This window comes from Micromesistius poutassou (assembly GCF_964030765.1).
Source record: "Micromesistius poutassou genome assembly, chromosome: 11".
Lineage (NCBI taxonomy): Eukaryota > Metazoa > Chordata > Actinopteri > Gadiformes > Gadidae > Micromesistius > Micromesistius poutassou.
The window spans coordinates 19,737,961-19,762,530 of NC_140281.1; the positions used below are offsets into that span (position 1 = coordinate 19,737,961).

Sequence of the window (24,570 nt, forward strand, 5' to 3'; positions counted from 1 at the left end):
ATGTGCTACATTAAAATGGGTTATTTATTCACAAATCAACAATTTTTCAGTTGACAAATGTAATACATCAGTTTGCAGAGGTGAATATGATTTTCTATAATTAAAATAGATTTGCCATCAAGACTGCAGTTATTTTGTTGACACGCAAATTGGTTATTATTAATAATGGCGATGATGGCGCCATGCGATTCACTTGTGGATTAAATCAACAGCAGCTGTTACGGCCTCAAACCTCCCAGGACACTGTGTGTGTGTGTGTGTGTGTGTGTGTGTGTGTGTGTGTGTGTGTGTGTGTGTGTGTGTGTGTTTTCATTTATTATGAATTGGCAGATTAAAGAAAATAAAGGTATCTTTATGGGGCGCTGTAATGGTGTCACCATAAAGTGAAAGTCTCATAAATGTGAAGCTAGACAAGACAATAAAGTCTAGTCTATAACGTTCTTATCTCTTCCTTTCCCACACATAAGCACAGGGACACACATAAACATTCATGGGCCCAAATACGACCCACACACACACACACACACACACACACACACAAACACATATCTACAAACAAACACAATAACCACAGCATATAGGACACAAACCGACCCCTTCACACATGCACACAAATCTGCACGCACACTCACACACACACACACACACACACACACACACACACACACACACACACACACACACACACACACACACACACACCTCTCCAGAGAAGGCCTGTCCATTGAGCGCGCACACACACACACACACACACACACACACACACACACACACACACACACACACACACACACACACACACACACACACACACACACACACACACACACACACACACACACACACACACCTCTCCAGAGAAGGCCTGTCCGTTGAGCAGGTGTTCGGAGCCCTGTCCATCCTCGCTGCCGAAGTGCAGCCGGATCTCCTCCAGGCGGTGGCTGTATGTCATCGGCCCTCCGGAGATGTTCACCAGATGCTCCTTCTCCAACCGCAGCGAGACGTGGCGGCCCGTGTTGTACATGGTGCCTCCCACCTGAGACCACGGACGAGAGGGGAGCGCCGCGGTTAAACACCATCAGAAAGACGACCGTCACTCAAACGCCGGAACCTAGCATCCAGGACTTAAGGTATATGTGAGTGTATTTTTTCTTGCTATTCTTATTATCATGGGGGTTTGTATTTTATTCTTTTTTGTTTTTGTTTATTTCTTGTATATTTTTGTGTTTGTGTATTGTTTTATTTATTTTTCTTTGTACATTCATCATACTAGTTCGGGGGTATTGTTGGATGATGTCATTGTTGTTGATAGAAAAAAAAAAAAAAACATGGAGATTGTACCTTTAATGCTTCCCATTTTACTCGTTGTATATCACCAATTTCCATCAATAAATAATTTTGCAACAAAAAAAAAAGAAAGACAACCGTCACTTCCTCCAGGTGATGAACTGGGAGTAGGGTTGGCCTGGCGATTGTCAGTACTCGCACTTGGTTCTATGAACGTCTTTACTGTACCAACTGTGATATATTGTTTTACTTCTTATGACAAATGTACTTATTGTAAGTTGATTTGGATAAAAGCGTCTGCTAAATGCCCTGAATGTAAATGTAAATGTAAATAAACGACAACGTGGTACTGATGGATTTATTTGCTGCTCCTTCTCATCTCACCGTCCACAATCCTCCACTGCGATATCCACCGTCGAACGACACAGTGTGACAATGTCAAAATAGACACGTTCACATACCGCGAAAGGTAAACTCAAATATATTCAGAAAATACCCGGTTCGAAATATCCAAAAGAAAAACATATTTTTCAATATTCCACTTAAACTTAGTGACTTCTTCAATGAACACACGGGGAATCTGCGAATAATGTCTGCATACGTGCATTGCTGTGCATTGGCTGGTACACCTTAATTGGCTGTTACACCTTAAAGTGTACATGTAACCTAACCATAACATGTGCCACAGAACCTGAACTTTAGTTCCTACCTAATGTGGCAAACTCAATATTCGTTAAAATAAATGAAAGACATAAATATGAACAAAAACATATTAAATAATGACAGAAATAATATTTACGGCAGTTAAAACAACAACACATCTCCTCGTACAAACGGAAATGAGAGCTCCAGGTGTGATGGACGTAGTGCTGTGAAAAAATGGAGAAACTCATTTCCCTGCTTCCTAAACCACAAAGCTTTGAGCTCCATTCCCGATTCAAGACCCACTCAAAATTATACCTCAAAGATCCCGTCTGATATTTAAAATATGCCCTCACTACATTATTTACAGTCTCCACTCTCTGCTATCTAAATTATTCCCCAACTATGATATCTTAAACATCCACATGATACTTGAAACCTGCCCCAGCTGTGTAATTGCCGTGCTAATGCTGTGCTACTAGAAAAGTCTGTGCAATAGAAAAACCCTGAAAGATAGTCATCTGTGGGCTTTTGAGAACCGGTCAGGATCTTCTACGTCTTATGACCACAACGTCTTTCAGAAGAAAGAGGTTTCGTGTTCCAACAGATGAAAAATTATAGGGCTGAAACGTAGCATCACCGCTACCTTTTTCATGTGCCGCTTCAGGACTCACATTGAAAGTCTTTTCAGGTGAAGGCCCCTCGGTAACTAGTCGTAATATAACTCAAAAGACATTTTTACATTTCACAGCCTTGGACTATTCAGCGGTACTTTCTACTCCGTCCCGTCTTTGTCTGGTTCGTCAGACAAGACAGCTGAGGGGTAAAAACGCGAAAGGTCACTGCTGTGGAACCACTGATGCAACATGAAAAGTGATTTCAGTGTGCTATGTTTAGTTATTGATATTCCAGAGATCCTTTTTAAAAACATACCGCTACGGGCTAGCGTACCGTAGCCTTGGTTAACTCGGCCCCCTGCTATTTCTCCTTCCTTCTTCCTGCCCCTAACTCCTCTCATCTTCTTTCCCTCACCCCTTACTCTCTTCCATCCCTAACCCCTCTTTCTCCCCCCCCTCCCCTTTCCCGATGCACCTTGTTCTTTTATTATCCTTTCAAAATACCTCCGCCTCCGCCCCGCCCCAGAGAAAGACTTCTCCCCACAAGACGTAAATATTTGATAGAAAAAAAAGCTTTGAAAATTCAACGATTTGATGAGAAAAAGAAGGAAAGTGTGAAAACTCAGAGACAGAGAGAGAGAGCGAGCGAGCGAGATAGAGAGCCGGAGAGTGCCAGACCCGAAGCCAGAGAGAGAGCGAGACCGAGGGAGAGCCAGAGGCAGAGCCAGAGAGAGAGAGAGAGACAGAGAGAGAGAGAGAGAGAGAGAGAGAGAAACCAAAATCAGTATTATGATTCGATTTCCAACGTCCTTCAAAGTGCAGAAATACACTCAACACAAACACAAACACAAACACAAACATTGCAACACAACGGACACAAAGTATTTTGTCAGATAAGAATCTGGGGGCAGCGGGTGTAAAACAAGAATAACCAACCCTCAACTGTAATCACACAGCCTTGGAAGACCGAATGTATATACACACAAATAAATATATAAATATATATATATATAAACCAAGTATAGAAGAGGTCCTCTCCTGGATTATCCTGGCCCACAAGAGGCCTGACGCGTGGTTTTGTGTCGGCCCGCCAGAACGCTGACTGAACAGGATAACAGGATGTTCATTGTATTATTTATTTATTTTTTGGCTTATATTTTTTTCTTTTCAACCGGTATCAACTGTACGGGGATGATTGCGCCCGTCCCGGTTACGAGGCCGGGGAGAAGGAGACAGTGCTAGTGAAGTGTGGTGGGAGTGATGGCGGAGTCAGGGGGAAGACGTGTGCGGTGTGTGTGTGTGTGTGTGTGTGTGTGTGTGTTTGTGTTTAATGGGGAAGGGCAACACTTAGGCGGCGGCGAGATATTGTGTACAACACGGAAAATAAATAATACAAACAAACCACAGACCACAGCGACTTGTGTAATTGGTTGTGCGCTTGTCTTCCTGTGAGAACAATAAGACCAGAATAGTGAAGCAGCAGAAAAACCCCTGCCAAAACAACAATTACCAAACGCATGCTCGCGAAAAAAATAAAACGTGCGGAAAAACACTTGATGCCGAAGTTTCTCTGGATAAACAAAACCACAATGAAGACGGGGATGTTGATGTTGTTGTGCAAGATGTGCAAGTGTTCATCTTCAATATTAATAGCCTTTCAAACATCAGCACTGCTGGACAGAAATGCTTTTAGCGAAGGGAAGGGAAGCCGGAATACTGCTTGATGGTCTTATTTGTGATGTCGTGACTAAAACAATTAGCAAACAAAAGTTCATGGTGGAAACGTTGCCAGCAAAAGACAATCTGCTTCCCGTGTTTTCTGCGAAAAGTCGTAACTCTTCACCACAATTTCTATCAGCCGAGGGATGATTAGAAGAAACAAAGCTGGGTCTAGGCGTAGTTTCCCCTTCATTCCTCTAGTTCTGCATCCACCACGTTGCGGAACCCAAACAACTCCATCTCCTGGTGTGTCACGCCGCTGTACACACTGTCTGCTCTAATCAACACATCGCACACACACATCCATTTGTAATTATGAATTCCCGATAGAACTTCAGGGGACTAAATGCTTTGGTGCACTTTCATTTATCCAGTCGACAGTATTATATATGAGTCTATGAATCGCTATGACAACACCTTCCATTCTCCTCCCCATCATCTTCACAACCACGGGAGCCAGGGCGGTTTTTGAAGATATGCCCTTAATTGGCATTCCGCCACCGCCTGCTCACAGACAGGTGTGTGCACGCACACACACACACACACACGTACGCACCCGCCCACAAGAACACACACAAACACTCACACTCACACACACACCCTCCCACTAGAACACAACCGCTCACACAAACACACACACAGTGCAGAAACACACCCTCCCACAAGAACAACTGCTCACACACAAGCACACACACACACACACTCAACACTCACACACACACTCGCATTAGTGAACACACACAGTGTAGAAACACACCCTCACACACAAGCACACGGGCACACACACACACACACACACACACACACACACACACACACACACACACACACACGCTCACGTGAGCACTCACACAAGCACACATACACACACACACACACACACACACACTCACGTGAGCACTCACACGAGCACATATACACACACACACACACACACACACACACACACACACACACACACACACACACAAGCACGCGTTCACACACTCACATGAACACACACACGCACACACACACACACACAGCACAACACCCATTGCTTCATGACAAGTGAAGACAAGACAAGAGGAAGTGCCAGAGCTGCTTGCCACAGATATCAACATGGCACAATTAATCAACAACAACAACTCACGACTTATGACAGATGACACAATATTTCACCACATTTCGTTAGCTCAGTGTAGCTCAGAGAGAGGCACCACCCCACAAGACAGTGTTGTATACTGTGTGTTTATATATATATATATATATATATATATATATATATACGTGTGGGTGTGTATACATCGATTGCGGGTAGTGTGTAGGCTTACTGTGTCGAAACGCTTTTTGTCAACACAATAGATATGTATGTGTGTGTGTGTGTGTGTGTGTGTGTGTGTGTGTGTGTGTGTGTGTGTGTGTGTGTGTGACAGAACACCAGAGTGGGTAGATGAGGTGTAAGATGAGGGCCCGGAGCGGCGGCGCTATCATCAAAGTGTCTGAAAGGCATGCAGGGAAAAAAAGAAATGGAGGAGAGAGAGTGAGAGCAAGAGAGAGAGAGAGAGAGAGAGAGAGAGAGAGAGAGAGAGAGAGAGGGGGGGGGAGAGAGAGATAGAGAGAGAGAGATAGAGAGAGGGAGAGAGAGAGAAAGAGAGAGAGAGATAGAGAGACAGAGAAGAGAGTGAGAGTGAGTGAGAGAGAGATGGAAAAGAGAGAGAGAGATAGAGGGAGAGAGACGGAAAAGAGAGTGAGTGAGAGTGAGATTGGGCTAGGCAGATGAGCAGCACCACCGAGACACAGAACAGAGCACGGCTGCCGTTTAAAACCACACACAGTCTGGCCGGGATCGTCTTCACGCCGTTCAGCGGGAGTTACAACGCCGCTGTGAGCCTATCTCCGCGCCGCGTTCCATCGCCTTGTATCCTTTCCCCCTGAACCCCGCCTTTGTTCTTTGCATTTTGTTCGGGGGCAGCTTAAACAACTCTTTTAATTTGTCCACAGAAACACCGGCAGAGGGATCCGGAAGGGGCAGCGGAGGCGGCGTTTCCGTTGCCAATATCCAGCAGTACGACCGTCAAGAGAGGAGCCATCACCGAGGGCTGTTTTAATGGTGGGTAAACAAGCCATAAAAGCAGAGAAGCTGTCTGTCTTGGGGTGGGGGGGAAGGGTAAACGTACAGGCTGCTATGGCAATGGTAGTGGGGTGGGGAGGGGAGAGAGGGGGACATGTTGCTAATGAGAGAACACTGCAATCATCACCAGCAGCTGAGCACACCGCTCAATACTCTGACTAATGACTGTGCGTCTCGTACACCCCTCCTCTCGCTATGCAGGTCCATTAGCCCGCCACGCGCCGCCACGCTTAGCACGTGAAGCGCTAAGCGCCGGAGGAGACGGCCTCGGTAGGAAGGGGAAGGAGCGCGAGGAGTATGAGAGAGTGCGGTGGTCGACGGACGGCTGTCTCCTGCCGCCAGGGAGCAGGTGAAGGGTCGACGGTGAGGTGGGGTGGGGTGGGGTGGGGTGGGGTGGGTGGGTGGGGGGGTTAGAGGGATGCCTAGAAGATGAAGACGTTACACAGAGTCGGGGAATTGTCGGGAGGGGGCGAATCGGATATGTTCGTTTTTTTTGCCCGGCAGCGGTAGGCAGTGAATCATGGAGAGACATATTTAATTAAAATATGAGATTGGCCCTCTTGCATTTGAACTGGAGAGAGAGAGAGAGAGAGAGAGAGAGAGAGAGAGAGAGATATTAAGATGGTGCTGGTAGTAGTAGGTAATAGTATGGGTTTGGGTGGTGCAGGTAGTAGTAGGTAATAGTGTAGGTTTGGGTGGTGCTGGTAGTAATTGGTAATAGTGTAGGTTTGGGTGGTGCAGGTAGTAGTAGGTCATAGTGTAGGTTTGGGTGGTGCAGGTAGTAGTAGGTCATAGTGTAGGTTTGGGTGGTGCTGGTAGTAGTAGGTCATAGTGTAGGTTTGGGTGGTGCAGGTAGTAGTAGGTAATAGTGTAGGTTTGGGTGGTGCTGGTAGTAGTAGGTAATAGTGTAGGTTTGGGTGGTGCAGGTAGTAGTTGGTAGTAATATGGTGTGAATGTGGTGTGACAGGTGGTCAGCAGTGTTGGCTCGTGATGGATAGGACAAGGCTGACCGAAAAGGCTTTATTAATAAATCTAAATTAAAGTCTTATTAAGACTCTCTCTCTCTCTCTCTCTCTCTCTCTCTCTCTCTCTCTCTCTCTCTCTCTCTCTCTCTCTCTCTCTCTCTCTCTCTCTCTCTCTCTCTCTCTCTCTCTCTCTCTCTCTCTCTCTCTCTCTCTCTCTCTCTCTCTCTCCATCCTTCCCTCCCTCCCTCTCTCAGTTCAATTAAATTTGCTGTATTGGCATGAATGATGAAAACCTATTGCCAAAGCATTTGAAAAACAAGAGAGCGAGAGTGAGAGAGAGAGAGAGAGAGTGAGAGCATGTGACTGTTAAAGTCAACAGTAGCCCTCACCCGACCCAGTGGGGGAAGAAGAGTCACTGGTGAAGACAGAGACACTGCCAGCACAGAGCCCCTTAAATAACTTCTTCAAACGAGGTCCCGAGTGCTGCAGTGAATACAAAAATGCATATATATATGTATATATTTATATACATATATATATATATATATATAGAATAAATAGACTGAAAGAGGTTATTAAATTATATATATATTTATTTAATAACCTCTTTCAGTCTATTTATTCTTTAATGGACTTCCAGAAGTTAACGCTGATTTGGTTCCTCAAAAAAAGAAAAAGAAAAAAACACTGACTGAATAGCTCCAGACAACAACAGCAGACACCTTCCTGACAGAGGGCTGGTTCCCAGGTGCACGACGTTCGTACGCAGGCACCCCGCTCTCACACCTCCACGCCCGGGCGTCGCCGCGACATACGGACGCATAAAAGAGCAAACCGTACCTGAGCAGATGTGCGGGCCCCATTTAAACGGCTGTTATCTGTAAACCTCGGAACAGTAAAAAACGATCTGCTGCTATTGATAGGTGGAGTGAGCAGCAATTAATTAGAGCCTGTAAAACGATGGGAAATTCAATCAGTCTTGCCGGCACCTCAGGGGCCTCATTTATAAAAGCGTACTTGTGGATTCTCCCGCTCCCACTTGACGGTGAGACGGTGGCTGCAAATGATCTTTTAAATCATTTACGGATTCAACTCTCTCGTAGATTGGTATAGAGGTGAGTACACACAGGGGTGATAAGCCCCGCTGAACAGCGGAGATTAGGACCACTGGGTCATGTGGAACTCAAGCTTTGAGGGCTTCATTCAGAAATCCTGAATCAAAAACTATTTAATCTGTCATACAAAAGCATCATGTAAGGATTGCCTACTATAAAATACACATTTATATACTGTATATACTAGTGGTGGGCATAGATTAATTTTTTTAATCTAGATTAATCTTGGAATTAATCGAGATTAATCTAGATTAAAATGGCTCATTTGAATTCTGCCGAAGGCATTCATAATATGTGTGTGCTACCTAAATAATGACTAAAAGTAAGTCTTTGAGAACGGGTTTCTCAAGCCAGGTGGCGCATTAGACCAGGGGCTCATCTCCTGTTTCCAAAATGTATCACAAACTCAAACGCGGGAAAATATAACGGCGCCGGGACGCGCTCTCGCTACAGGTCCACGGGACGCTCGTCTCCGGTGCGTGTCGCGGCAGCAGTGGCAGCCGGGGCGGCGGTGGGGGCGGCGTTGACGGCAGACGGCTGGTACGCGTCCGCCTACCGCCGTACCAAGGCGGGCAGCTCGGAGGAAGATTTGGATTATTACAACAACACCAATTATTTTGACGCTCTGATGTCACGATCAACCCAAAATGTGTCATCGCTCACCCAAGTTGTTTCTATTATCATTGCTACATTGTCTCCAGCATATGGCGCGATTATGGACAGTATATTTTATTAAACACTCAGCTTCTGGTTAGTACTTTGAGAATAGATTAACGGCGATATATTTTTTATCGCACGATAAGAGTCTCACGTTAACGCTGATAACGACCCACCACTAGTATATACACACACACACACACACACACACACACACACACACACACACACACACACACACACACACACACACACACACACACACACACACACACACACACACACACACACACACACACACAAGCACGCACGCACGCACACACACACACACACTCGCAGACACACATCCCTACAGAGCATGAAAAAAAAAAGTCAATACGCACATTTGAACCTCGACAACAAAACAACAAAACTGACAACACAAGTGCCTTTCACCATGTCCACCAGCCGCCGGTGCGTGTGGTAAAACACGGGAGCGGCCCCCACAACCCCTGGCTCCACCAGCCCATTCCTCGTGAACGGTTCCCAGCAGGAACAGGTCTCTGCACCATTTCAGAAAAATAAACAAATCGACCGACCCCTCCGAGTTGTTTATCAGCCCGAGAAGTCCTCCAGAATACAGATCACACACGTTCTCCTCCGGAGGAATACCCAAGTATACAAATAAACTTGACGATCCATTCAAAGGGAAAGTTGTGTTTTTTTTTTTTTTTTTTTGGGGGGGGGGGCTTTAATGTGTGGAATCTAAAGGACTTTATATCATTGTTCAGTATTGCCTTACTGTCGGCATGAGTGGACCCATGTTCCTGTCTGGAGTAAGGATCATGATTAGGGTCCAGGCTTTAACTGAAGCCCTGGTCCGACGCGGCCACCCGCAGACTCTCTGGGTGCGGGTTCGGATTCCGCTGCTGCTAAATGTGCTGACTTGATCTGGCTCCTTGGCATTCCCCGCCACAGCCCTCTCTCCCTCTCCCTCAACAGCCAGCCGGGCGGATTAGCTGCCTGTGGCCGACATTGGAAATCCAATAATGTGTGATGAGCCGAAGGAGACCAGAACAGAGAAGCTTGGCCCTATTGTCGCTTTCTCTCCTCCTTTCATTCTTTTGTTTGCTGGTTTGCTTTTTTTTCTCCGTGCTTTTTTCTGCATTTCATTCCGCATTTCCGTCAATCAGTGTCCGCCTGTCCGTCAATTGACTCCATCTTGTCGATCGATGTGTCTACTGCTCTCTTGCAATGGGAGGAGAAGACTAAAATATGAATGAAAATGAACAAAGCAGTCTTTTTTTTCCCACTGCCTTTGATGAGGACTAGCCTACTGCTCTCCTCAGGCTAGGACAGACAACAGTGGGCAGGAGATTTAATGGCTGGGTGATAAATATTTGATAGTATTGATGGCGTTCCATGCTCTGAACATGAGTTACCGCTCAAACCCTACAGAGCCAGAGTGGTGCATTGTGTTGCTTGAACAGAGAGCATTGGCTCATCATCAAGTGATACATTGTTCCGTGGGCTATACAATAGTTCGGAAGTCGGGTTTCTCACTGGGTACTATAGAGGCTTATGAACTTGATCCACAAAGAAAAATAAATGTTCATCAAATAATGGTGTCATTTTCACAATGTACACAAGCACGTAACAATTGTGCAATGGGCAAGTGAACCAAAAACCAATTTCTTTTTATTCATGGATATACAATATATTATGTTTCTTAGGTCTCAGCCAACCAGTTTGTGAACGTTTCGCTCTGCCAGCGTTCTTTTTCGTGACCAGGGCTGTAGTGGTGGCTAAACGCACGTAAATGCCATTTACCCACCTCTGGAATTTTGGAAATAGCGTTTTCCCGTCTGAGTGGCGTTTACGGACCTGTAAATATATATTTATTTTTATGTTTACATGCCTTTACATCTTCCTAAATACATTTGGTGTAATTTTTAAAGTGGCAACATTTCATGTGTTGTACCTACACAAGCACAAGCAATTAATCTATAATTTTTGCGCTGCATTATGGTGCGTGTCTGTGTGACCAATCACTGCCTGTGGCACAGGCTATCAGGAATAGTGATGGCAATATTATGTTTATTTTAAGGTTGTTTTGGTTTGCATAAGATGATGCATTCAGTCAGTGACGATAACAATAACATTACATTACAAATAATTGTACATAGCTCTTTGCTAGCGAGTTATGTTTATTGCATTGCTTTACAGTGTGGAACAAAGCTTATTTTTCTCTTACAATGCAATCTCGGATTTAAAGTCACAACAAACAGGTTTGGATGATGTTGGTGCATGTCATCACTTTGTAGGAAAATAAAGAACACGCCTACTCTGGCAGAAAGTTCTCAGAAAGCTCCCCTTCTTAAGATGCTTCTCTAATAACAAAAACGTGTGTGAACGTGGACCTGACCTGAGAGAGGTACCAATTATTTTGCTTGATTTGTTTTTCTAAACAGACCCTGCTCTGACCATTTTGTTTTTTTTATGAGGACACAGTTGGTTGATCTTTTTTTTGTAGTTCTTCTGATATGTTTTGTGCTGTTTTATTTTGATTAAATAAACACTTAAACCACAGAAAAGATTGATTAATTCTGGAATCTTCTTCAACATTACTTTTAATAACAGAATTGGATATAGTGACTGTGAGAGAGCACTGCATGAGAGAGCATGTAATAAAGAGTGATGTAATTGGTACAGTCTAATGGCCACACATGTGAATTGGATAAAAACATTGGGTAATAGACTGCAGGTAGTATCCCATTTATTTTCAAATGAACATTAAACAATAAGCACAATATCATCATAACCATAACCAACAGTTTTGACACTGATGTCACAGGTCCGGTATGGTACAAAATCTATCTGCCGCACGCTCTGCCTTACTGCATCGTGGTCCATCTGATCACAGAATTTAGAGTTTACCCACCTCTGATTTTACCACTACAGCCCTGTTCATGACGTTAAAGTGCCTTCCCGACGTCATCGACGTCACGTCCAACACTGACTCCGCCGGCGACACTAAAATACCAGGTTATCCTCTTGTTAATTCTGAGGTCATGGCACACAAAAGCGACAGCATGCGACTGCTTTCCCGACCATTGTTGTCGCTGTTGACCCCTGACCCTGTCACACCCCCACGGCCTTGTACCGCTGGCGTGCAGGTGACGTCCCGCGGGCACCTAGTGTTCATTTGTGAGGACCTGGACAACGGACCCGTCAAAGGGACACAGGACGCGCTGGGCAGCCATCGCGCGCACACTAGGACTGGGCGATATGGACCAAAAGTCATATCTCGATATTTTCAAGCAGAATATCGATATAAGATATATATCGATATTTGTTGACGCAATAACATAGTTTCCGTTGCCGTGCTGCGCCAACTCGTCATTCTGACCCATTTCATCCAAATTGTGCGGGTACCAGAACCCGCACAGGACTCTGAAGCAGAGTGAGGAAATAGCAGGCGGCAGGCGCGGCTCGGAACGGCTTTTTTTGGAGAAAATGCGCTGTAATTTCAACGCAAATTAACTATATCGATGTTGACGATAGCGTCTCGTTCCATATCTCGTTTGAAAAAAATATAGATATACACACAAACTCGTAGTTGAAAGCAAAGCATAGCTCCTAGGGGTGTAACGATACATAAATGTCACGATTCGGTACGTACCTCCGTTTTTTAGTCACGGTTCGGTATGTTTTTTTCGGTACAGCAGTTTTTTTTAATTTAAATTTGATTTATAAATTGTATCAAACAAATGCCTTGTACACATGAAAATACATCAAATACAATTGAGGATAAAAACACAAAGTCCCGGACTTATTTCCATTGTGGTCCTCAACACAAAACATCAGTACAAGACAAGACAAGACACCCACAGAGTGTGTGATAATCAATAAAACATTAAAAAAAAAAAAAAAAAACAGTAAAAATATTTAAAATAAATTTGGTACGCACCGAAATGAAACGTGCATCGAACCGCTAGACCCGTACCGAAAGATTCTGGTACGAATACGCGTATGGTTACACCCCTTAGCACCGCTGTGTAGCACATTAGCGCTGTGGCTCCGTTGCGCCATAGCACAGTAGCTCCATAGCACAATAGCTCCATAGCCCCTTAGCCCCTTAGCAATGCTGCATAGCACATTAGCTCTGTGGCTCCGTTGCGCCATAGCACAGTAGCTCCATAGCACAATAGCTCCATAGCCCCCCAGCCCCTTAGCAATGCTGTGCAGCTCCAGCCATACAGTACACCGCCCTGGTGTGCGACACATTTCGCACACAAAATCACATTTTACCACAACAACAGTACTCAAAAAGCATCGCATGGTCGTCGCCATGGGGATAACACGGCCCCCTCTCCTTCGTAAGAACTCAAAGCTCTGTTCCAGATCTCGTGGTGGTCGCGTTCGAGTTGAAACAGGGGGTTCAACTTACACTTTGATTAATTTTACATTCATTAATGAATCATTTTACTTTTCATCAGTCTGTTTTCTGCTTTTCTGTCCGGCTCTGGTTCCTCTGGACCCAGTAGCCCCGTGCTACACGCTACACGCTAACAAAATGGAGCAGCGGCACCAGCCAGCCAGCTGCTAGTTCTCCTCCACAGGGCTGGGCGAGAGAGCGAGTGCAGGTGTGAAATGCCATCCGTTAAGCCCCTGATTAAGAGGGCGGCCATGACATTAAGACATGACAGCGCCATGGGGCCACAAGACGAACGTAGTAGAAGAAGAAAAAGCAGAAGAAGAAGAAGAAGAAGAAGAAGAAGAAGATGGGACACGCTGGATCCCTTCCCAGAATGCCATCTGTTTTTTGTTGTCTATCTCTGGGTTGACTCTTCACTGAGCCCCGCGTCACAGAGAGCTGGCTTACTGCTGATGGAGCACGCATGCATGCATGTGCACACACACACACACGCACACAGACACAGACACACACACACACACACGGCAAACACACATTGTGTGGAGAACAAGAACAGGACCCTCAGGAGCTGTGGAAACACCCACGGCCCCCTCACCACCACCCCCAACCCCCCCCTGATGAGTGTCAACATCTTACCAATTGTGTTCTCTACTCCTTGTGTACTCTACTCCTCGTGTACTCTACTCATTATGTACTCTACTTATTGTGTACTCTAGATATTGTGTACTCTACTCCTTGTGTACTCTACTCTTTGTGTACTCCATCAGTGTGTACTCTACTCATTGTGTACTCTACTTATTGTGTACTCTAGATATTGTGTACTCTACTCCTTGTGTACTCTACTCATTGTGTAGTCTACTTGTGTACTCTACTCAGTGTGTACTCTACTCATTGTGTACTCTACTTATTGTGTACTCTAGATATTGTGTTCTCTACTCATTGTGTACTCTACTCCTTGTGTACTCTACTACTCAGTGTGTAGAGTAGTTCTCTAGTGCCTTCCCTCCCCCCTCTGCAGCCACCCTCTCTCCTGCAACCACTACCTTCCCCAGCCCTGTGTGCTCAGCAGACAGCTGGCCGCTGGATCAAAGTGAAGAAAGAGGGAAACACTGTGTCTGTCTTTTAGTAGAGCCCACCGGGAGAGATGGAAAACGCTGAAAGAGAGACGGGGCCGCTCTCCAGACCTGGCTCTGTCTTCTTTGTGGTGCTTGTGTGCCTAATGAGCAAAAAGCATATTCACGACGGTGTACGTATCTCACGGCTAAGAGACGCATAGCGCTGGCGTCATCTGGTTTCAACGTTCCAGGGAACAGGAGAAACCGGCGCAATCAGTACCAAGTGCACTCAAGTACGTTATTCATCGTTTTCTATTCAAACGTTTAACATTAAGACACATGTAAGACAAACACTGTACATTGACGCACATGAAGTAAATATTAGGCAGAAAGAGGCTTTGAGTTCTCAGATGATCCGTCAGCTGGTTTGTTTTCTTTCCAACCCGAGCACCAAGTGGTTAGAAGCATCTAAAGTGGCAATTTAATGGACGCGTTACAAGATCCATTATGGAATCTGTGTTCTCCTCCAGCTCCTTGATAGATCTCGGCTGTCTGCGGAATAATTGTACTACTCTGCATATTACTCTCTCCATTTGAGTCTCCGTCGCCACATCAAAAGCAATCTTCAACGTACCACCAAGAGCTCCAAGCCACTCGTTGCTGCTTAGCCACCTCACGCGTCCGCAATGCATGTGTGGAAATAACCACACGGCACACAACATTGTTGATCATGTGTAACTCCTCAAGTTCCTGATAAAGGCGTTTGTCATTATTCCTATTGTTATGACTCTCTGCAGGTTGCTCGTCGTGATCCCAATCTGCCACAGAGACGATGGTAGTACTGAGTCCAGTGAAAGCAGAACGGAAAACGTTCCACCATACCATCGGGTGTTGCTGAATCACCAGCACCCGGAGGTGTTGGGGGTGGAGATGACGACTTCAGGGTGAATGATTCAGAGTCTCCAGACATAACTACCAGCAAGAGGTCTAAAGGGAAGGTTTAAGGATTTGTTTTGTATTATAACCAGCAGGTATTTTGTTGTTGTCCACGTAGAGATAACCATTCTCTGCACATGCACTCTGGTCTCAGGAATCCATCCCAACTGGGAGCTGACTTTCTTAAAAAGGGTATTGTTTATTTGCCTGGAGTACATACACACACAACTATAAGAACGGGGTTGTTAGTCAAGATGTGGAAGGCAGGTGTGCATGATCAGTGGGGTATTCCAAGAACGGAAGTTTAACAAACACAGAGTTAACGCTAAACTCTAGGTTGATTGACCCTGTGCCGACTAACCCAAAGCTGTCGGTTCCACCGTACCGGTTATGAATTAGTTCAATCAACACGGGGTTGGTTAACACAGGGTTGTGCGTGTTCACGGCAAACCTATAAAGATGTGATGAATGGATCGTGGAAATCCTGATCAAAATGGCAAAACGGGCCGCATAATTTACCTGATCTCGAGCAGAAATTCAAAGTGGACATGATATTGCTATTCAAGGTACTAATTATATTATTTTTCCTCCCTCAGCAACTAAAGAATAAAAATGATGGAAGAAAACAGTGTTTTGTGTGTTTTTTTTTTTTTTTTATTGAAATTATTTCTGCAAATGTGGTCTTGCATCCTTTGTCCAGCCCTTACATCCATTTGCGGAATGTGTTCCTCCTCGAGGAATGGGTCAAAGGGGGGGAGGCATCTCTTTGCGCAGAGTGGCTATATTGTGGAGGACGGCGCATGCAACAATTATATCGCATGCCCGTTCCGGACAAACTCTTAGTCCACGTAGGCATTGGAATCTGGACTTCAATATCCTGAATGTATTTTCAATCTTAACACAGGTTCTGCTGTGTGCCAGGTTAAATATTGTCTGTGGTCCAGGAGCGGGGTTAGGGTACGGGGTGATGAGCGTCGGGAGGCATGGATACCCTCGATCTCCTAGGAGATACCCATCAAATTGCCCTGCGATCAAATAAAAACTTTGAGCTAGGGCTGCTTGATTATGGAAAAAATCATAATCACGATTATTTTGGTCAATATTGAAATCTTGATTATTCAAACGATTATTTTATTCATAATTTCTCTCCAAAAAAAACACTTTGTAAGTGAGAACTTCGAAACTTCCCCTTAAAAATATACACAGAATGGTCAAATAGAAAATAAAGTCCAGATATGAATCCAGCTGTTCTGCAATTTCTATAAAAAATATATATACATTAAATTGTTTCAACTCGATTATACTAGTTTGGTGATCGTTTCACTCTGAAATCGAAATCGCTATCAAAATTTGATTAATCGCCCAGCCCTACTTTGAGCTATCTTGCACAAGCACAACAATTATATGAGGTCTATGATATGTTTAAATGCAACGCACCCTGTTGAAATTTATTGCTCAAATTGGATTCACAATACATCCTGGCATCGTGGACCGAACCAGGCCATTTTGCCTCTACATTTGTGATCATGTGGGAAGCATCACATATCATCTAGTAATGATAAAGAAAAAATCAAGATCGACAGCAATTTACAAACCATCGTGGAGATATTGGAAATAGCCAATATAGGCTGTGTATACCTACCTGAACATTTATACTGTGATAGCCTTTCCTGTTCACATAATCAGCCTCATTTATAGATGGGGCCATTATGGGCACTTGTATGGGCACTGAAATATAACACCCAGATGAAAAGTCAACAACAAGGATAATTCTGTGCCATTTGGGAACACTTAAAGTAGATAATGCTGACCTGCAAGTTGGTGAAACTCCATTTTAATGCGTCTCGTGGGTTTATGGCCTGGAAAAAACTATGAAGTTACGCAACAACCGCTTCAGCGCAAGACAGACTTTACGCACTGAGCGGCAGATGGTAGCTTTGCCCATGTGCTCAGCATCTCCTATACACTGTACAAAAAGCTACCCGGCCTCTTGTCAAAAGGGCATGCCATTGTGAACACGTAAAAGCTGCGGTGAACGCGGGTTTAAATACCCTGAGCAAAACCGGGTTATCTTCCAAACTTAACCTGTGCAAAACCTGCTCCGACCAGGTTTGATTGAGAGCATATGTTTCTATAGCAACTTACATGCCGTGGTCATTTTGGAACGGAAAACCTAGGGGTGCTGCTAACCCTGGGTTAACTTACCTGGGTAAGTGATAAAACCGGCTTTGTGGAATACCCCACAGGTAACTTTGAGAGTTAGTAACAGATGCATTCATAGAACTACCGTATACAGGCAGTAACAAGCATTCATAGAACTACTGTATACCGGCAGTAACAGAACCAGTAATAGGACTACCATATACAGGCAGTAACAGAAGCAGTAATAGAACTACCGTATACAGACAGTAACAGAACCAGTAATAGAACTACCGTATACAGACAGTAACAGAACCAGTAATAGGACTACCATATACAGGCAGTAACAGAAGCAGTAATAGAACTACCGTATACAGGCAGTAACAGAACCAGTAATAGAAGCACCTTCAATAGCCAGTAACAGAACCAGCTACATAAACCAGTAACAGAGCCTGCAACAGAACAAACTTCTACAGTCAGGAACAGTTAGTTACAGAACCAGTAACATAACTAGTCATAGATAACCTTCTACAGCTAGTAAGAACCAATAACATAACTACCTCCTACCAGGTCTGACTAGTTAGGATATTTTAAGCAGAAATCATTCTACCTGTGTTTTTGTTTTGTTTTTAACTGGCCAAGAAACACATTAGTAATGTCATAATTCATAAATCCTTTGGCAAAGGTAGAAAAGGTAGAAATGCTCCATTCCACAACATGGACAACAGGCCTGTATTTCAGTCTAGCTCTTACATAAAGCTCTTTAGAGTGCAGAACCCCACCGTGGCTGCCTCGCTGTGTGGGTGAAGATGAAAAGCTAGTTCAAGACACCGTGCTAATCAGCGGTATTATTGCATCTTAACAGAGGTAAATCCAGGTCATTTGATGGTGTATTAATAATCTCGCACAGCAATGTTCTCGTTCCATCTTACACTGTAAGATGACGAGCGAGCGTTTCTACAAAGATAACGTGAACTGAAGGCTGGGTTGGGGAGTTAAAGGAAGCCACACTATATAGGGAAGACTTGGAAACACACACAGACGCCTGTCATTCCCAAGCACTCCGAGACATATGGGAGCGTCGATGGAGGACTCTAAGCAGGTGCTGCGTTTCCCTCACCTTTAGTGTCGTTCCAATATGTTCCGTGAGCCCTTCTGGACACCTGGTTGAACACGGTGTCTGGCTGCTTCACATAATAGGAGGTTGTAACACAGACACACACATCCAATATTATGTTGAACAACAGACACACATCCAATATGAAGTTGAACAACGAACAAACATCCTATATTAGAGTTATCAGTAGCAGCTGGCGGAGTTGTTGACACTTCTGTGCACGGCACCTTCTCACCTTCTCGGCGCGGATGATTTTTTTTTCTCGTGTGCTCATGCCGCCCCCCATGTAATGCCGCCCCAGGCGGCTGCCTGCTTTGCCCATGCCTAAAACTGCCACTGAGGTTTACACAACAAACTAGTGTTAATTTCGTCAGACGAGACGAGACAAAATATGTTCATCAACAACCTTTTTTTACATGACTAAGACGAGACGATGACGAGACTCCACCAATGTCCAAAAACACTGACTAAGACTAAATTAACATTCATTATTGTTGACGAAAAAAGACAAGACTAAAATGTTTTGCATAAAATAAAAAGTAAGATAAAATCTCTCTCCATTTTCATCTACAATCGTCTCTACTTTTTCATCATGAGATAGAATATTCAGCTATTATGCCTTCAAAATATTCCGAATGAGTTTGTGCTGTGGCTGCCAGCTAGAGCGCGGAACGGGCCGAGCCTGGCCTGCGTCCGACAGAGAAGTAAAGCCGGCCACACACCGCCGGCAAAGCGAAGCGGTGCGCCGGCGGTATATATGTCCGAGCCCGATATAGTTATTCAATTAAGTCAATTTTTTCTCACACTAGTTATGACACTTTACGTTTGTACCATGAAAGCACGCCTTTATTAAACGAACGCTAGGCATTTTGCGTTAACTGCGAGCACAATCATAACTTCATAATACTTCCACACAGTAGACTTTCCTTGATTTTCGATCGTTTTAAACTCTCCCAATGCCAATGTCCTCCATTGCTCGCTTGCATTGCGTTGTCACATATAGCAGTCACTGCACGTGAGCGTGCGCATGCTGTGTTTCACATGTGGAATGTGTGCGATGCACGGATTGTAGTTCAGAACAAGTTCATCATTTGTGAATATGTCTCTTAAATCAGAAAAACAGACACGTTTAATAAAGTTGCATTCATCAAAATTCATTCAACAAGTGTATTTTGACAGGTAATTATGACATTTAACAAATATTTGAGATGTGTGAAACACTATTTGACTGAGGGCAAAAATAGGCCCAATGATAGGCCCAGATTTTTAAATTTAGTTTTACAAATCAAGAGTAGGCCTGATTTGACTAATTGGCTTTGCATCCTTTCCTTCTGCCCTAGTCCAAGACATGCTGCCCACCAGCTTTCAAAGTACAACGCTGCCACTGGTGGATTTGTATCAATTGTATTCACATAATTATCCCTCCCTACTATTTTGTAGTTCACCAAAACACCCTGAAACAACTTGATTCTCACATACTTACGCCACTAACGCCACTAGTGCAAGCAGGCCAATGGCAACCAAGCGTGCAGTCCTTCCTCCCTCACTTTAAAAACCACCAACTGCCACTGGTATAAGCACACACACATCCTGTATCCCGTTGTACAAGGAACACACATCCTAAATCAAGCTGTACAACGGACACACCTCCTATATTAAGCCGTATGGACACACAGCTTGCGTAAAGCGGCTCAGAGGACAGCGGGGTTCAAAGGCTTGACAGGATCCGATTCCAATATCTGCTCCGAGACACGCCTCTTCAATCCTGAGAGGAGCTCACCGCTCTCCCTCCCCTCTCCCCCCCCCCACCCCCCTCTGCCCGTCCTCGACCGACGGACCATGGGACGTACCGAAGCGCTCCTGATCAATACCTCATAATGACTACCAGCTTACGCCTCGTCAATAGCCGGGGACACACCCTCAGCGCGCCTCTTAAAGCGCTCATCGATTAGGAGACCAGTTGAACGGGCGCTCCCTGGCCGGAGTGCGTGTGTGGTGGGGGGGGGAGGCGCTACATGTCCTGCGTGGACCCGTCCGATGTTAGGGAAGTGACCTGTTATGGTTTAGCCCGGGGGCTTCCACCGTACCGCTGCTGTGGGGGAGTCACACACAGCGTGACTCAGGTTTCCTACTCGTCCTCCTGCTCAGCTCGGGATAGTTGTGTCTTGGGCGATTCCGTCGACATAATCAGATTTTTGTATTACTTTATCCTTAATCGACTCACTGTGCTTCCGCTGAGCTGCTGGTTTATTGAGCTGTGTTTGTGTCTAGCCAACCTCTGCATCCATTAGGTGCCACTTTCTCTTTTTATTGGCATTCGCAGAGCGCTGAAATCCTTTCCCAGCATGCCCGGCATCCGCCCCCCCTCCCCCCCCCCTCCCCCCCTCTTTGTTTCGAAACAAGTTATTGGGAAGTGAGTGTTTCTGGAGTGTGATGAGGCGGGGGGGGGGGGGCAGGTGCTGGCGTAACACACTTACACACACATACACACACACACGCACACGCACACAAACTCACACGTTTGCATTCCTTAATAAAACCTTTGAACCTTTTAAAAGCTGCCTGTATCACACACACACACACGCTCACAACAACACACAGAAACACACAAATACACACATGCACAAACACACACCCACACACACAACACATTTTAAAACCTGCCCCTGAGTAAAAATCAATCCCTTTAAGCAAACCATAAACACTCACTCACTCACTCACTCGCTCACTCACTCACTCACACACACACACACAGAGGATAGCAGTTAACTACAGAGCCTCCATTTCGGTGCTGACTATTCTCAGAGAGACAGAGGTGAGAGGGTAGGTGGGTAGGAGTATAAACAAAGTCTCAACACGACTCTCCTGCAGCATGATTCTCATCATGACCGTCTCCTGCTCGTACACACGTTGTGATTCTCTAGCTAATGTATTTTTTCAGATGAAGTCCCTTGCATTCTGTCGAAACCAGGAGCGGTGTAGCAGAGTACAGGCCACCGACTGAACCTGTTTCTACTCTGTTTGTGCTGACCCACTGCACACACACACACACACACACACACACACACACTCGCTCGCTCACTCACTCGCACACACACACATAAATTCTCAGACACACACACACACACACACACACACACACACACACACAATTGCACACACACACACACACACACACACACACACACACCATAACAAAGCTAAAACATTGACAGCCAGGCTTTCAGAGCGACTCAGGGGAACGGTCCCGTTAAGTGACGTGTGGCCCCCCCCGGGGTCGCACCTGGCTGTCACGTGTGTGAAGAACAGCATGTATACACACATACGGTTTCACACTCCCTTTCACACTCCCAGCAACACAAGCATCTCTATCTCTATGGAGCACCTTTCATTAGAACAACAAGGATATGAGGGTGTGTATGTTTGTGTGTGTGTTGGTGTGCATTGATGTGTTGGATTTTGTTTTGGCTACACACTCATCACTGCATCGCTTGGCTTGACTTCAGCATCGGCCAGCTGTTTCTGTCATCCTCCACACACACACACACACACTCACACACACACACACACACGTACAGGCACACCCATAAATAGACAGAGGCATACACAGTCTCTCTCTCTCTCTCTCTCTCTCTCTCTCTCTCTCTCTCTCTCTCTCTCTCTCTCTCTCTCTCTCTCTCTCTCTCTCTCTCTCTCTCTCTCTCTCTCTCTCTCTCTCTCTCTCTCTCTCTCTCTCTCTCTCTCTCTCTCTCTCTCCACCCCCTCCAGATGTGTACCAGCGTACCACTGGCCCAGGCTGGTCTCCAGGGTGGTGGCCCGTGACACACATGGATGGAGGCGTGGGTGTATTCTGCTTCAACTCATAAACTGCACTCTGTCATTTATCTATTCTCACAGTAGATAGGAGTCGGAGGGGCACAGCTGTCCCCCTGTATGTATGTCTATCGATGGGAAGTAGAGAGAGAGGGAGAGAGGGAGAGAGAGCTAGAGGGGGAGGGCGAGAGAGCGAGAGACAGTCAGACAGCCTGACAGACAGACAGGTATGCATGATTCGATTTTTTGGCCATCAGATGTAATTTTTTCAGCATTGGTCAGCAAAATCCCCAAAATAAATGGCTTAAATATTATTAAAAAGTGGATTTCAGAGTTGCAGCATTCTATAGCCCCTCCAAAAAGAGTAGAAAAGTAGACGTAATGTGTGTGGCTATAACTATCACCAACACAAACACACACAACAATGTGTTTTGTTATTCTTAATTCACTGGGAGGGTGAATACAAGCTCCAGTCCAACGGCTTGGCCTCCATGGTGGAAGATCAGGGATTATTCTCTTAGAGGGATTAAAAAGTGGCTGTAAAGATGATTAAAGACTCCAGCAACACAGTGCCTTTGGGGGCAATCGTAGCAAACCAGAGAGAGAGAGAGAGAGAGAGAGAGAGAGAGAGAGAGAGAGAGAGAGAGAGAGAGAGAGAGAGAGAGAGAGAGAGAGAGAGAGAGAGAGAGGACGATAAGGGAGGCAGAGAGAGAGAAAGAAAGTGAGAGAGAGAGAGAGAGAGGACGATAAGGAAGGCAGAGAGAGAGATAGTGAGAGAGAGAGGACGATAAGGAAGGCAGAGAGAGAGAGATAGTGAGAGAGAAAGGACGATAAGGGTGGCAGAGAGAGAGAGAGAGATAGTGAGAGAGAAAGAGAGTGAGGAGGCAGAAAGAAGGCGGGAGAGAATAGGAATCGCAAAGTAAAAGAGGGAGAGAAAGAGAGAATAAGCGTCTTTGAGGAAAAGATAAACTGTGGGGGAAGAAGGGAGAGACTTTTGAAATAAAGGGAAAAGATTCAATTTGAAAACTGTTGTTGTATTGTATTGTATCTTCTGCTTTGTTAGCTTGCATTAGAGGGCAGAGGCTATCGACAACATATGTGACAGGTTACGTTGTGTTCACCTTCTGTCCACGGAGACGCCTACAAGCTCATGGTCCACCCTGCCTCCTCCAACCCTGGTGCTGTTGTTTCCTGTCCTTGTTTCAGTGTGTTGCTATGAACGACACCATTTTTCTTTTACAATTAAATCGTTGAATAAAGATGTTATAATATCAATTCATCTCAACACATCGGCCTAAAGGAAAGAGCAGTTGGTTATACTAAAGAATGGTTTATTGCTTTTTTAGTGAATAATACAGAACATAAGGAACTTAATAAATTAAAAAAATTCCCATTTTAAATTGAATTCGCAATATTGGTCCAAATGATCGCAATTCGATTATTTCCCCAAATCGTTCAGCCCTACCATGGCACCTACTCCCTCCCTCAGCGTCTTCCCCCATGGCGCCTACTGCCCCCCATACCGACCCCTCTTCTGTGTTCAAGGTTTTGTCCCTGTGGCTTTGTGTCGTTGCCCCGTGTGCTTCAGAAGACTTCAGGTTAGGGTGAACCTGTGAAGCCCTGTGGTGCTTGAACTGTGGTTAGAGTCAAGATTCAAGATTCAATACTTTAATTGCCATACAACGTCAGTTGTTAAGAATTTGCTGCAATGTGCTGTACAATACAACAACAGGACAAACACCACACACAAATAGTAAGCCAAAGAGCTAAAGGCACAAAAGTACAGACATAAGACATAGTACATACATCATTCATCCATATGTTCATGGCTCGTCCCTACATGGGCCTAAAGTGCCACCTAAAGTGCATGTTTTATGTGCATTAAGGGCTGCACACACACACACATACGATTGACTTGACCATATGCAGCGCCGACCTCTGCCCACTGTTAACAGATGCGTTCATGACTCAAGTCAAT

At 45.0% G+C, this 24,570-nt stretch overlaps 1 protein-coding gene across 1 annotated transcript in view; it reads right to left on the reverse strand.

Moving 5' to 3' along the window:
- Nucleotides 1-24,570, reverse strand: part of ca10a (carbonic anhydrase Xa) — a gene marked incomplete at its 5' end in the record, with an annotated part of 120,964 nt that overhangs the window by 20,998 nt on the left and 75,396 nt on the right. The window contains one exon of the mRNA XM_084474945.1: nucleotides 851-1,036. Within this exon, the coding sequence (XP_084331071.1) occupies nucleotides 851-1,036 (186 nt within the window). The remainder of the gene's footprint in view (nucleotides 1-850; nucleotides 1,037-24,570) is intronic.